Source organism: Denticeps clupeoides, chromosome 6 (genome assembly GCF_900700375.1).
Source record: "Denticeps clupeoides chromosome 6, fDenClu1.1, whole genome shotgun sequence".
Lineage (NCBI taxonomy): Eukaryota > Metazoa > Chordata > Actinopteri > Clupeiformes > Denticipitidae > Denticeps > Denticeps clupeoides.
This window is the reverse complement of record NC_041712.1, coordinates 22,974,448-22,990,249: the sequence shown is the minus strand read 5'-3', so window position 1 is coordinate 22,990,249 and position 15,802 is coordinate 22,974,448. Positions and strand designations below refer to the sequence as shown.

General features: G+C 45.8%; 1 protein-coding gene and 1 long non-coding RNA gene across 5 annotated transcripts; one reads left to right on the top strand and one right to left on the bottom strand.

Moving 5' to 3' along the window:
* The first annotated feature begins 354 nt into the window (after positions 1-354).
* Positions 355-14,411, top strand: LOC114791791 (alpha-tectorin). Of its 3 annotated transcripts, XM_028982235.1 has the most exons (23): positions 355-441; positions 2,407-2,471; positions 2,839-2,978; positions 3,114-3,401; positions 3,484-3,621; positions 3,713-3,878; positions 3,970-4,382; positions 4,497-5,067; positions 5,288-5,898; positions 6,001-6,571; positions 7,018-7,682; positions 8,144-8,789; positions 8,883-9,082; positions 9,513-9,893; positions 10,150-10,436; positions 10,561-10,841; positions 10,981-11,091; positions 11,587-11,789; positions 12,030-12,193; positions 12,568-12,816; positions 13,195-13,357; positions 13,497-13,581; positions 14,089-14,411. In XM_028982235.1, the coding sequence occupies exons 2-23, from the start codon at positions 2,408-2,410 to the stop codon at positions 14,316-14,318; spliced, it is 6,627 nt and encodes a 2,208-aa protein (XP_028838068.1). In that variant the 5' UTR covers positions 355-441; position 2,407; the 3' UTR covers positions 14,319-14,411. The 3 variants fall into 3 exon arrangements, with proteins under 3 accessions (XP_028838068.1, XP_028838067.1, XP_028838070.1); XM_028982234.1 differs by lacking the exon at positions 355-441 and having other exon boundaries at positions 2,360-2,471; XM_028982237.1 differs by lacking the exons at positions 355-441; positions 12,030-12,193; positions 13,195-13,357; positions 13,497-13,581; positions 14,089-14,411 and having other exon boundaries at positions 2,360-2,471; positions 12,568-12,604.
* On the bottom strand, positions 10,069-15,715 carry LOC114791805 (uncharacterized). 2 transcript variants are annotated; one of them, XR_003750043.1, is made up of 3 exons: positions 15,464-15,715; positions 11,811-11,930; positions 10,069-11,710 (listed from the first exon to the last, which is right to left on the bottom strand). It is a non-coding gene; the product is annotated as an uncharacterized LOC114791805 (long non-coding RNA). The 2 variants fall into 2 exon arrangements; XR_003750044.1 differs by having other exon boundaries at positions 15,521-15,715.
* Between the last annotated feature and the right edge of the window lie 87 nt (positions 15,716-15,802).

Here is a 15,802-nt window from a genome sequence, read left to right as displayed (position 1 = left end):
CACCCCACCTTTCCCCAAAAGCTGATCTCAGATTAGCTTTAACACTATCCCCGGTGACAAAGGTAGCACCCGCTCCTGGTGAGGTACCCTCCAGTGTGGCGTTAACAGGGGCTAAGACAACTCCCGTACTCCCATGCCAGGATCACCTTCCCGGACATCCCTTCTCATAACTAGAGGACGCCATCATTAAGGACTGGCCGGGCACTGATGCACCTGCTTCTGCTGGTATAGCCCTGTAGAGCTGGATCAGTGGAGAACACCTGCGTTCGGGTGCTCAGAGAGTGTGGGCATAGCCCCTTGGTGTGCCCTCTCCTCCATCTTGCCCCATCAGCCTTCACCCTTCACACTGTGGATGGTATCCAGGTGGATGGGACTGACCTTTGCGCTAGTGGACGACTGATGCCACAGGTGAGGTGCTGATCATCGTAGTGCTGACTGCAGGTGAGTGGATCTCTCTTTCTCTCTCACAGCTTTATACATTCACCTCCATTACATGTGAATGTTATTTGTCTTCATACATTCAAATATCCACTGAAATCTGATTAGTCATTCACTGCATTAGTCAAAATTCAGCACTGAAATAAACTATTCCCAAAACGATTCATTTAAAATGTAAACCATATTGACAGAAAAAGAAAAAAATTTCACTCCAATATGAATTATTACTAAATAAAATGACTAAATATTCAAAAAAGTATGTTCCTTTATGACATAATTAAGCCTTGCAAAATATGGCAAGGCTTTAAAAAATGTATTAATATGTAATTGCACTTTCCATGGGCACTACAGGATGCTACACTTCAGATTCGATACTCGTGCTTCATTTAGCTAACAAGCTTGGCATTGAAGGATGAGAAGTACTGACTTCGGTGACCAGGCTGTGGGCTGCACTCTCTTGAGTCACTGCACTCTTTTTGATCTATTCTTGCTGATCAATAGAAACAGTCTGAAATAAAAGCAGCCCTGGACGCAAGCACCAGTGCAAGGAATGGCTGAGAGTGTAACTTTCACTGCAGATGAATGGGTGATGACTACATGATGACTCACTATCAGCAATATCAGCACTTAAAAGAAACCTAAAAGAACTCTATCATCAGCTACTGTCACTTTTCATCTTATAAGTGGTTCCTCAGAAGAAACTAAGTAATCTGAAAAAGGCTGAATCCCACAGAACGTAATGCCCATGGTTGGGTACAAACTTTGAATTTAAAAGATGTCCCCCCAAAACAGAAATGAAATCAAACCTGAAATGATATAATGTCAAGGACATTCACTTCTGTATTTGAAAGTGTTGTTGACCTCTAATTAATTTTGTGTTTGAGTGTACAACAGGGTTGTTTTCTAAAAGTTATTAAATTACTTAATTTTGTGTTCAGCGTGTGGGATGCTGACAATATTTAACCACATTCTTAAATCCTTTAAAGAAATGAATTTATGTCACACAAACAGACTTTTCTCTTCTTGCCTCCTGGGTCAAAGGAAACCCCAAATGACTGAAACATGATCTGAGGGAAATAAGGAGACAGATTAACGTGCCTGTTTAATCAAGTTAAATTTTGTTAAATCTTTGGTTTTCTGGCAATTCCCAAATGTATCTGTCAAATGCCGCTGAAGAAAATAAGCATGAGAATGGCTGTACATCCTGATTAGGGACAAGCTGGTGATGCCAGCATGGCTCTGAGTCCTACCCTGAAGGGTCACTGCTAAGACCCTGGCAATTCGAGGCTGCTCAATTAAAGCCATTAGTTACCTCTGTTTACGCCTGTCTCAGTAGCCAACAAGCCATGGCACACAAACAGACATGGTAATGGACTCCTGGTCTCACAGAGAGACGCTGCCTTTGGGTGCCTGGCAGAAAGTGGCCTGGTCCAGCCTCTCTCTGGTCCACTCACACGGGCGCAATGGAGAACGTGATCCCTCACACATTGTTCCAAAAAGCATAATGGGACCTTTTCAGGGCTTGGCCAGCAGGCCTAGTATGGTTGGGGAGAAAGGGGGAGAGCGCCCCTGGGGAAACTTGGGAGACTGTTCTTTACAACAGGGAAGATTAGGAGTCATTGGCCTGCTGGCTTTGCTAGTCTTCTTTTCCTCTCTTTGCATCTTGTTCATGATGTTGTTCATTTTTGCCCCTTGCCTTTATATGGACGTGACCGAATCATCAGTTAAATTGTCTACCTTTCACAATACAAAATTGCACTGAGAAAGATGGAGGAATATATGGTGTATATGGTTTTGTCTAATTCATTATGTAATGCATTAACAGTCTCATTATTATTATTATTAATGTAGTAAAATACCAGTCCTTTCATTAGACGTAAGGTGATGGAGAGGATCAAGGTTCACTGGTTCAACCAGCAAGGTTGAATACTGAGGTCACTAAGCTTACTGGTGTCTTTTCATGTTTAGGATGGGCCGAGCAGGGACTTCGTTTGCTTTGCTCCAGCTCTTCAGCATCCTTGCTCCTGGAAGATGTGAGTTAATTCCTCGTTGCCCCTTTAACTCAACAGTTATGCACTGATATGCAGCCAAACTGGAAGAGCATGGCTGCTGCAGTCCAACTGTCATTAGCTATCACTGCAATCAGCAAGGATAAGGATGGAACATAACAAAAGCTCATAAAAGGCAAACATGAGAAATCCTCCACTGCCAATTTGTCACAAACAGAGTCCCTGGTGTCTTGTTTCACGTTTACCATACGTTTCAGTGATTTTATCTGGAAAAACTGACTACTCGCAATGTATCAGGTGACAGTCGGCCAGACTATTGTGACTGGTTTGCAGCTAGTAGCCCTTTGCTCTGATGACAATGCACTTCAGTGTCGCACTCTTCTCTTCCTAGCTCTTTCTCAGGATATCCTCTACCCCTTTGGACCAACCCATAGGGATTTAGAGACCCCAAAGATGGATGATGGCAGCTCTCCAGAAATTTCTTTGCTCATCCCATTTGTCTTCTTTACCATTCCTTACCGCACCATTTACGTAAGTCCTCAATGGCCTTACATGTGACCACATAGCAGAGTCAGAGGTTCTTAGTGTTGCCTCCTGGTTCAATCTAACTATTTGTTCTTTGAATGAAAGATTTATGACCATCATGCATCCATTAATGTTCTGCAGGTGAACAACAATGGAGTGATTTCCTTTAATGTCCAGGTGAGCCAGTTCACACCTGAAGCGTTCCCTCTCAGTGATAGCCGATCCTTCATTGCGCCCCTCTGGGCAGATGTGCACAACGGTATCCGTGGGGATGTGTATTATCGTGAAACCACAGAGCCAGACATCCTAGATAGGGCATCCCAGGATGTCCGCAAGTACTTCAAGAACATGCCCACATTTACCGCCACATGGGTCTTCATCTCAACCTGGCATCAAGTCACTTTCTATGGGGGCAGCCAGACCACTCCGGTAAAACCTTTTAATCATTTAAATTGAAATGATTAATTAAACACAGGACCTAGCTCAAAAAAAGCTGATTATTCCCAAACAGGTGAACACATTTCAGTGCATACTGATCTCAGATGGAGCAGCATTCTTTGCTATGTTTAACTACGGGGAGATCACATGGAGTACAGGTACTGCCAGTGGGGGGGACCCACTGACTGGTCTTGGTGGAACCACGGCACAAGTAAGTTAGACATGACTCTCCTGTTGCATTCCGAGTTCTAAGCATGTTACAAAAAAGTGACCTCTCACACGACCATCGCTGTACCCTTCAGTCAGGTTTTAATGGTGGAGATGTTAGTCACTTCTTCAACCTCCCTGGGTCACGCTCCAACGATGTTGTTAACATTGAACAAACCACTAACGTCAACCAGCCAGGGAGGTGGCTCTTCCGGATAGACTCTGAGCAGATCGACCCAGCAAATGGTTGCAGCTACAATGGTAAATCAAATGCAGTGATGCACACCACTGTTCAGTCTTTGTCAAAAGCTCTTTAAAAGCTCATCAGTTCACCTTGGCTTCCTCGCTTTAGGCCGCTTTTACCGACGCGGGGAGGTATTTTGGCTCTCAGAGCAGTGCTCCCAGCGATGTCGCTGTCTGGATGTGGATAATGAGGTCATCTGCCAAGAGGCTCCGTGCGGGCAGCTTGAAACGTGTGAACAACAGGAGGGTGCCTACCACTGCCAGCCCACACGCACCAGCACATGTGTGGTGTTTGGTGACCCTCACTACCACACCTTTGATGGGTTCCTGTACCACTTCCAGGGCACCTGCTCATACCTCCTGGCCCGGCCTTGCTGGGAAACACCAGGGCTCCCTTTCTTCAGTGTTGAGGCCAAGAATGAGAATCGTGGCTCTACCACTGTCTCCTGGTTGAGGGACGTCACTGTTGATGTCTATGGCCATCGGGTGAACCTGCCCAAAGGCAGCATGGGAACTGTTCAGGTGAATTTATAAATCCTCTGCTCGAACTGATGCTGCGAAGGAATATGAAAATATGAAAACAGATCTTGTTTGTCCAATGTTCCTACTCAAAATGTTTCTCTTGCTTGATCTCAGGTGGACGGCCTCGTGAGAACTCTTCCAGTCCACCTCCAGTTGGGAGCAGTGAGGGTATACCAGTCGGGCGTGGCAGTTGCCCTAGAAACTGACTTTGGCCTTCTGGTGACGTATGACGGACAGCACTATGCCTCCATCTCGCTGCCCAGTCCCTACTTCAACAACACATGTGGGCTGTGTGGTAACTATAACGATGACCCTGCTGATGACCCTGTGTTGCCCGATGGATCGCTGGCAGAGAGCGTGGTAGAACTAGGAGGAAGTTGGCGGGCGGCGGACACCGACTGGAGGTGCACAGACGGGTGTACGCATAACTGCAGCATTTGCGATCCGGCGACCGAAGCCTTCTACTTTCGTTCAGACTACTGTGGCCTCATTAACAAGACAGATGGCCCTTTCAGGGACTGCCGAGCTGTCGTTGACCCCACTGCCTTTGTCTACAGCTGTGTCTATGACATGTGCAGTAACCGTGACAACATTACCACCCTATGCCAGGCTATACAGGCTTATGCCCTTGCGTGCCAAGCACTAGGGGTCACCATTCATCCCTGGAGGTCACGCACTTTCTGTGGTATGTTCTCTCAAGAAATCACAGTAAAATATCTGCAGCATACTTTTGTGGCCATTTACTACAGACTACAAACTTATATGTATAGAAATTTCAATGTACAGTTTTTTTTTAATCAGAATGTGGGCCTATAGTGCATATAAATATCAGATCCTTAAAATAGATTACATACACAATTACAAACTTTAGCACAGGTTAACCTTCTGATCACTCTTACCAACAGCTTTGACATGTCCAGAGTTTAGTCGCTATGAGGTGTGCACCAGTGCCTGCCCTGCCTCCTGCTCAGACCTAACCGCCTACCTATACTGCAACCATCCCTGCACCGAGGGCTGCCAATGCAACCCCGGGTATGTTCTGAGTGGCAGCCGCTGTGTTCGGCGTGAACAGTGCGGCTGTGAGAGGGACGGACTCTACTACCCCCTCAACGCCACATTCTGGGCAGAAGAGAGCGGGGAGCATGGCGAATGCTCCCAGCGATGTGTGTGTGGGCCAGCCGGAGAGGTGTCCTGCTTTAATGACTCCTGCAAGGAGGGTGAAGTGTGTGTGGCAGAGGTTGGCCTACTGGGCTGCTACCCCCGGAGAGAGAGCGTATGTTTTCTCTCACAGACCCAGGTCATGGCCACCTTTGATGGCATCACCCTCCCCGTCCCTGACGAGAGCTCTTTCTATTTGGTGAAGCCGTGTGGTGCTCTGCCGCCCAATGTGTCTGTGGTGGAAGTAAAAATGGGCAGGAAACTAGTTAATAAAGGACCGACTTGGATGCGACCTGTAGTGATGCGGGTGGGTCACCTTGAAGCTCAAATAGGTGGATCTGATTTTGATGCAGCAAAGGTATGAAAGTTTTTACTTCTTACTTAGCTATTGTTCAATTTTCTTCATTATGTGACACAGCATATCAGTTCAGGCAATAAACTTTTTCTGCACTCTCCATAGCTGAATGGTGAACCAGTTGGCCTGCCTTATGTACATCCAGGAGATATGTTGATAATCTATAAAGCGCCTGGCAATGTCACCGTCGTAGAGTGGAATGGTTTGGTGAAAGTCCGCTACAACCGCCAAGGCCATGTCAATGTCACTCTTTCCACTCTCTTCTATAATGCAACTTGCGGCTTATGCGGCTTCTTCAACACTGACCCCAACGATGACCTCCGGCTGCCTAATGGTCGACAGGCAGACTCGGCTGAGCTGTTTGTGGAGGGTTGGAGAGCCATCGCTGACGACCTGACATGTAATGGCGACTGTGAGGACCTGTATCGCATGTGTGTGGACCTACGTCTCTACCAGAGCCCCTGGTTGTGTGGAAACATCAATGACCCTGGAAACAGCTCCTTCCTGGCCTGTCACGTAGCCGTCAATCCTTCGCCATTCTTCAGAAACTGCCTGTACAACATGTGTGTGCGGGAGGGAAATCGCTCAGCCCTCTGCTCCTCTCTTCAAGCCTATGCCTCTGCCTGCCAGGATGCACAGATCAGTCTGGGGGCCTGGAGAACAGCCACTGGCTGCCGTAAGCATCTTCAAGTGTCAAATTACCATTTTGTTCTTAAGTGGAATCAATGTTCATTGAATAAATGGTTGATGGATGAATCTTTCAATCTAGTTTGTTTCCAGACTGAAATGAATTGTTGGATTCATTAAACATAAATGCCTACTTAAAGTGGGAAGAGAGACATTTACAGCATTTATCAGGCGCCCTTATCCAGAGCAACTTACAATCAGTAGTTACAGGGACAGTCCCCCCTGGAGCAACTCAGGGTTTAGTGTCTTGCTCAGGGACACAATGGTAATAAGTGGGATTTGAACTTGGGTCTTCTGGTTCATTGGCGAGTGTGTTAACCACTAGGCTACTAGCACCCCAGAGACATTAGAAAACCTCTTGATGCCTTATATTTCCTCACATTCCTTTATCCTCATTTATCTGACAGTTTTCACCTCTCCTTTTCATACTGATAGCTCTGCCCTGCCCAGAGAACAGCCACTTTGAGGAGTGTACGAGTGCCTGTCCTCTGACCTGTGAGAACCTTGATGAGCCTGATGAGCCATGTCCACTGCCCTGCTCTGAGGGCTGCCAGTGTGAAGAAGGTTACGCACTGAGGGATGGTCAGTGTGTGGCACGGAGTGACTGTGGGTGCCAGTACATGGGTCGGCAGCTGGCTACCAATGAGACCTTCTGGACAGACTGGGAGTGTCAGGAGCGCTGCTTCTGCAATGGCACCGACAACAGCGTGTATTGCCAGCTCGCGCCATGCCATCCTGAGGAGTTCTGCCAGGAGGATGAGGGTCTCTTCTTCTGCCAGCCGCGCACCGAGGCCCTTTGCATCGTTGCAGGCTACAGCCATTTTTTGCCTTTCGGGGGTATGCCCTTTGACCTCCAAAGCAGCTGCTCCCTGAGGTTGGTCACTACTGAGTGTGGTGGGGTTCACGATGACTCCGATGAAGACTGGGTGGAAATGACAGAAGGCATCTTCAGCACCCGAACAAGAGGGCTTCCAACATTCAAACTGTTACTAAGGAATGAGGAGCGGGACACGACCCAGGCCATCTGGGTCAGGGGCTTTGTCCTGGAGGTGTATGGGTATGAGATAGAAGTTTCGAGGAGCTACAAACATACAGTGACTGTGAGTAAAAGAGTGCAGAGGGCAAGCAGTAACATATAAAGGCAAAATTCACAAATATTGTGTTTTCTTACAATCCTCTGGCGTTTCTCAGTCTTTCTCTCCATGCCATGGATTTCACTACTTCAGATATTAAAAAATATTTGGACAAAGCCTGTGCTGGTCCAGTAATGTTTCATAAACGTGACATAGTTATTTTTAATCAAGAATTCCAAATAGGAAAGAGGGAGGACATTCCATTTTAATGGTGTCCGAGCTCTCATATTTCAATCAGCATCTGTTAGCGTGCTGGACTTGGCTCAGAGAATTGCCCACCTGAGCAGCATTTGGAATGGGTTCACAATGCCCTCCAGAGATCTAAAGAAATCTGTAGATCAGACAAGCACACCGTTTAGAAAGAGGCTCTTAGAATCAGTCCGAGGCGATGAATGTGTGACGCGTTGTGGTTCCTCTCTCCCACACAGGTGAATAAGGAACGTCTGTACCTACCACTGAAGCTGGGCCCCAGCAGGGTCAACATCTACACCCTCGGCCTACAGCTTATATTAGAGACAGACTTTGGGCTCAAAGTGGCCTTTGACTGGAACACCCTCCTCCAGATCTCCCTGCCTCGCAGCCACTACAATGCGACTTGTGGGCTGTGCCAAGGAATGCCATTGTATGGCCCATCTGTCAGCATCAGTGAGTTGGGCAAGACATGGGCCGAGAGGGACACTTTCTGCCAGGTGGGCTGTGGAGACGCTTGTCCCCGCTGTGGACTTGCAGAGCGAGGTATAGGTGCAGACGGCCCTGTTCAGGTTGTTGACACTTCAGGCAATATAGAGACAGACAGTGGGAACCCATTCAACCGCTTCCACCTATCAGATGGGCGGTATGTGTATGTGGAGCCTGATGCAGTTAGACTGTGTGGACTAATTGTGGATCGTGGTGGCATCTTTGCCCGGTGCCACAGCAAGGTAGCACCAGCATACTTTTACCAGAGCTGTCTGCAGGACACTTGCCTGGATCAGGGGGGACGAGAGACCATATGCAACTGGCTGCAGATCTACGCCAGCACCTGCCAGATACAAGGCGTTCCCATTATCGGCTGGAGACGCTCCACTACTTGTGGTGAGACAGATAGACCATCGCGGAAGCGGCTCACGTGTGGGTCGGTCTGAGACTGTGTTCAACTGTGTTCTTGTTGTGCTTGGTTTTTTGCAGCACTGACATGCCCACCAAACAGCCATTACGCCAGCTGTATGATGGTGTGCCAGCCACAGTGTGCCCCTGCCCGTGGGCAGCGGGACTGTAACCAGGATTGCGTGGAGGGCTGCCAGTGTGACCAAGGCTACGTGCTTAATGGCAAGAGCTGCATTCTCAGCCAGAACTGTGGGTGTTACAGTGATAGCAAATACTATGAGGTGAGCTGCAAAACGTGATAATTCCCGGTTAAAAAATTTGGCAAGACCGCATTAGAGAAGTAAAATTATGTAGATGTGCAGTAATAAAAAAGGTGAGTAAATATGCTAGCTAGCCCACTGAAATCTATGAAATACTTTCTTACTATTCTTACAATGTAAAACAAAACTGTCAAAACTATGAAATAAAGCAAAGCAAAATGTTTCATATTTTAGTAGTATTTGTAATACCATTTTTACTGAAAATAACATTTCTGTAATGTAATGACGGATTTGTTGTACCAGGATCCTGGGCAGATTTAAAAAAAAAAAAAAAAAAAAAAAAATTTCTTGCAACATCACTGAACTGTAAAGCTCGCCAAATGTACTGATGATGTAACGTAATTAAAAGAGACGGGAAATACCAATTCTTTCTTTCGGGTTTGACTTGCAGCCAAAACAGCTGTTCTGGAACAGTGACTGTACAAAGCGATGTCAGTGTATTGGGCGAAATTTGATCCAGTGTGACCCACGTCGATGTAAGGCAGAGGAAGAGTGCGCCTTACGTCACGGTGTGCGGGGTTGCTTTGCCCGGCGCAACCAGCACTGCGTGGCGTCCGGAGGTGGGGTTTTCCGTACCTTTGATGGCGCCTCGCTGCGTCTTCCTGCCTCCTGCTCCTTCGTCTTGTCCACCATCTGCCACAAGCTGCCTGAGCTTTCGTTCCAGCTTATTGCCAACTTTGATAAGTGGAGCACGCCCAACCTTACTACCATTTCCCATGCCTACCTCTACATCAATGAGGAGAACATCCTCATCTCTGGAAGCACTGTTAAGGTTAGAATTTTAATTCAATTAAAAGGTCCAGTCATACCTACTACAGACATACCTACTGCTATATGCTAGTAGGGAATCACAGACAATACCATGATACAAGAGAATATCTTTATGCAGATATTCATAAATGATGATATTCATTTATGATTATGTCTGCAATACTTAGATGATCTTGGTGTCCTCTATGTTTTGTAAAAATGTATAGAATGCATTAAAGTATATAAATTAAGTGATCTGAACTTCCTGTTCTGCTCAGGTGAATGGGACACCTGTCACAGTGCCCTTTGTCACAGGTCTCAATACCCGCCTGTCCACCTCTGAGGGCTTCCTTGTTATCGACACAGTGCAGGACATTCAGGTGCGATACAACCGCTTCAACACACTAAGCATTACCATGGGCCCCAGACTCCAGAACAAGGTTTGTGGCCTGTGTGGGAACTTCAACGGTGACCCCACCGATGACTATATCACCTCCCGTGGCAAGCCTGCTGTCAGTGCTCTGGAACTGGCCCAGAGCTGGAAAACCAATGGCATGCAGAACAGGTGGGTGTGGGCTCGATGGACATGATTTGGGGACTTCTTGAGGCCATTTGTGAGATAATTCATTATGCTTTGGTGAAGTGGTGCAGAGATAATCATGTTGCAACAGAGAACTCTCTCTCTCCAGCTGTGATGAGACCCAGTATGTGACTCGGGCCCAGTCCTGCGAGAATACTGCAGTTGCAGCTCTCCAGGGAGAGGACAGCTGCCTGAAGCTCACCCAGATGAAAGGCTTCTTCCAGCCCTGCCACGGCCTGCTGGACCCTCGGCCATTTTACCAATCCTGCTACCTGGATGGCTGCTACAACCACCGCAAGGCCCAAGTGTGCGGCTCCATGGCTGCCTACGCCGAGGCCTGCCGCTCTTTTGGCACACTCACCACCAAGTGGATCACTCAGGAGAACTGCTGTAAGGAGATGGCACCACCTGATACACAGACTTATGGCAAAGGGGGCAGGGAGGGCTGGTGTAGCTGACAAAGTGTGTGTGATGGGTATGTGACGGCATCTTGTAAGACAACTAACGTAGTGTCTGGACCTACCTTTAGCAGAATGGATCTATGACCCGTGCGTAGGAGAGATCTGCAGCAACAACACATGTGAGCAGGAGAACGGCGGTGACCTGTGTGGCTGCCCTGAGCTGCCCAGCAGTGACATCGGTGAGCACCAGAGCTTGCACGACACCTCTAGTAGGATTTTGGACACAAGAGAGTGGCGCTCAGTGCCGTGTTGTGCTTCCAAACTGTTACATACTGTACACAGTCAGGCTATAATTGATCACTGGGGCTTAATTAGGCAAGCGAACATGTAGAACAAATTAGATAACCGCTGCCTTAGAGAGTTATTGAGAGTTCTCAAGAGTTCTGCTCTGGCCAACAAAAATACACTGACAGGCCCAGATAAACCCAGATCAGCAGGCCCGGCTAATCTCGGTTAGAAGATTTCAAAGCCTAACCAGTGGACAACTTAGATCCGTTGCTAAAATTACTCCAGGAAGTGATGAGCTGAAGCCAGCTTTCACAACAGTAGTCACAGATGGCAGTTCTGCGTTTTAAATTGTGTGTTTTATAAGGAAAAAATACATAGCTTGAACATAGTGAGGGGATTCTCCTCTTCTGAACTCTCGGCTGTCTTCTTTGTGGCACTGTATGTAGGGGAGGATGATATCATCCAGGCGGAGGTGACCTGTAAACATGCTCAGATGGAGGTTTCCATCTCCAAGTGCAGGCTCTTTCAGCTGGGCTTTGAGCGGGAGGACGTGCGCGTCAATGACCACACCTGCCCGGGGATAGAGGGAGAAGACTTCATTTCTTTTCGGATCAACAACACAAAGGGTCACTGTGGCTCCATCGTGCAGGTAGGCAGGACAGACTATTACCTTCCGGGTGTATAAGGCCCAACTGTTGCTAAGGGCGGTATGTGTGAAGCATCTTCTGGCTGATAAGTGGTCAGTTTCTGGGTGTTGGATGGCAAGAATGGACCACTTCCTAAATAATACCTGGAAAAAAATTGGATAAAAGGAAACTATTAATCTTACAGTGCTTTTTGTTAATCCATCATGCATTTTTGACTGTGGTATATGTGTGTTTTTATGCAGTCCAACGGAACACATATTATGTACAAAAATACGGTGTGGATTGAAAGTGTGAACAACACCGGGAATGTAGTAACACGAGACAAGACCATCAATGTGGAGTTTTCCTGTGCATATGAACTGGACATCAAGATCTCGTTGGAAACGGTGCTGAAGCCCATGCTAAGGTCATTTGATTAAAAAAAAAAATCTCAGCCTTCATACTGTACTATTCTCAACAAAAGAAAGGCCAAACTTGTCTGAGAGGCAAAGCTTTTCCAGGCAGTTTGAACTGAAAATGAAATCTCCATAGAAACCGTGATTAAGGGAGCTGACTTGTTTCTATTTTTGATTTATTTATTTTTCTCACTCAGAAAATGGTCTATTATTTGTTGCTAAAGCCCAGATTTGACCAAAGTAAAAAGCCAAACATAATAAACTGTAATAAGTAAAAATAAGTAATAAACTGTTACCTTATAATACATATTCTATTGTTAAATTCTTCTTATTATAATTACTACAGTTAACTATCAGAACTCATCGTCACCTTCTTTCTCCATAGTGTGATTAACCTCACCCTGCCCACTCAAGAGGGGAACTTCATCACCAAGATGGCACTGTATAAGAACGCCTCGTACCGACAGCCGTACCGCGAGGGTGAGGTGGTTCTGAGCACAAGGGACATCCTCTACGTGGGTGTGTTCGTGGAAGGGGCTGATGAACACCAGCTCATCCTTATTGTGAACATGTGCTGGGCTACGCCATCTCGCTACAGCAACGACAGGCTGCGCTATATCATCATAGAGAGAGGGTAACTGTGAAACACACACACGTATATGTACTGTATTTATATCATGAACAGCGACTTGCGTAAATGCTTTGAAGTGATAATCAGTGTATACGTTGCAATATATATATATTTTAAAATATGCAAAGAATACAGACAAACAGTTATTTCAAGCTCATAATCCTGCCTCATTCTGTGTATATATTTGATTTGTTCGACTGTGATAGTTACATTAATGTTAAGCATTAGTTCCTCCAGCTCGCTTCTGCCACACCATCACTGCACTAAAGTCACTAAAAGTATGCGGTTTCTCCTTTTAGAAAAAAAGTAATAGCTGCAAAAAGACCGGTTATCGACATGCACAAGCACAGACTTCCTTGAGCCACATGTGTTTCTGTTCAGATGTCCCAACATTAAAGATAACACCATCGGAATGGCTGAAAACGGCGTCTCCCTTACATGCCGTTTCCATGTGACCGTCTTCAAGTTCATTGGTGACTACGATGAAGTCCATCTCCACTGTGACGTAACTCTCTGTGACTCCGAAACCAACGCATGCAAAGTGGTAAGGACATGCAGGCCGTATTTTAATATACATATTGAAACTGTGGAATACATTAAATATTTATAGAATTATGAAATGCATGTCTGTGTGGGGGGATTAATAAAAAAAAAAAAAATAACTTGTAAATGTGACATTACAGAACTGCCCACACAACAGAAGGATGTACTCAGATCCTGGCGAACACAAGGAACATATACTGTCGGTGGGACCTATCAGACGCAGAGGTAAACTTTGTGTGTATTATGCTGTTTTTCTATTTCATCCTGATGATAAGCATATGCAGACCATTTTATGAATTCAGCCAGAACCAAATTTCAAAACCTTTTGATTATGAAATTTATTACAAGAAACAAAAAGTAGTTAATGACCATAAAAAATGTTTCAAATAGAGTATGAATAAGTTTACATAAATGGCAGAACAGAACAACAATAAAACCAACGTCGAGCTAGTCCCTTCCAGTTCTCACCTCCATTCCTGCTCTTCAGCTCCAACTGAAATTGTCCCCACAAGGGCGGTATCCTTGAAGCACAAATTCACCCTGACTGGACAATGACACTATGAAGCAGATCAAACAATCACAACTACCGCACAATTTGGTAGACATGGAACTCATGGAATATCTAAGAATGTTCAAAAGTTAGATCTCAGCTACGTATCTGTGTGTGTGTGTGTGTGTGTGTGTGTGTGTGTGTGTTCATTCAGCACTGATTAGCTTATCTGTCTACCTCAGAGGCAGACTGGTGTGAAGAAAATAATGGAGGCTGTGAGCAGATTTGCACCAGCCAGCACAACGGCGCCGTGTGCAGCTGCGTTACAGGGATGCTGCAGAGAGATGGGAAGAGCTGTCGGGGTAAGATATACTGGAATGCTGTCCAAAGAATCGGGTTTTGTGAGTCACGCACACGCACACACCCACTCACATACACAAATGCAGCCTACAGGAAACCTGCAGGGAGGTGAGGGTATGTAAAAACATACAACATACAACGCAAATAAGACCGAGGCATATTGTCATAGTGTTTTGGCCCATCATCCTCCTGCCATTTTTTCATACGCACCTTGTTGTTATCTCTTCCCTCAAAGCTACCAGTTCCAGTGGTGACCTGCGGCCTCTCGTTTCTCTGCTTGTCCTTTGTGTGAGCTGTTTATTCCTAGTTCACCCCCACGGCTCCATTCAACTCTCCTAAACGTTTTTTTTTTTTTTTACTGAACAATGAGAAATGAAAGGGCTACAACTGATAAAGGACGAGAAAAGCAAAGTTGGGCATAAAAAGGGGCGGCAAGCACTACAGCATCCCAAAAAGCAGGGGGTGAGCGCCTACTGCACCTGTCCACTGCCACCGAGAGGAACCACAGAGACCAGACACTCGCGCTAGGAGGAAACATCATGGGACTGAAGACTCCAGCACATCAACACACACACACAAAAAAAAAAAATAAAAGACTCTTTGGCCCATATTGTACATGTTTGAGTGCAAAGGAATAATTCAAGGATAATTGTATATTTACGAATGAACATAAAAAAAAAAAAAAGAAAAAAAAAAAACAAAACCTACTCAACCTAGAGAGTTTTATGTCTTTGCATATGCGATAGTGGTTTTTATGATTTGTGTCCTTGGTGCCGAAACTCACCTGCCAGCTGTGATTCTGTGGGTCGATTTCTATTTATGTCCAACTTAGGAATTAAATTAAAACGTGCAACTGTTTGAAATCACTTCTTCCCTAGTCGGCCACTGTTGGTGAAACACACTCAGAACTGAAATGCTGACGTGTTGTTTAACTAGTACTGTATTTTATTTTATTTTTTTTACATTCCACACACCTTTCAATTCACACAAAGAACTCGCATTTCGGAGTATTAAATGTTGCAGGAAGGTGCTCAAATAAAACATTCACCTGAATCTTGTAGTACAACATATTTAAATATTCGAAAATAACCATGCATATGCCATATGTCGTATGGCTAATGTAATTAATAATAATATCGGTCCCACGTGTGGATGCTGGAATTTTCAGTTGGGTGTAAAATGATCAAGATGTTGAAGTAGAAGACGTAGGTGACGATAATATTGGCTGAGAGAGCGTGTTGCGAGTTTCACACAAACCTTTCATACGCGGAACGAAGACAGTCATGAGTGCGGCCCGGCACCCTGTGCGTTTACCTGGTTAACATCGAATCCATTTCTAAAGCAAATTGGGATTTTTAAGTTCCTGCTTTTTTTTTTTTTGGTAGCATCCCTTCCATTCCACTGGGACGGCGATTCCATAATAAACACAGACGTTCTAATAATTCAATATGCAAAGTCTGCATGTGTCTTTTCTGCCCTCTAACAGAAATGCTAACGGGCCGCGCACGTAACCTGCGTGAAGTGCGTGATGACGTATGTGTTGCACGTCGCTAAGGCGACCGCTTGGTGGGCGGTTCCTTGCGTTCGGCTTGAGGT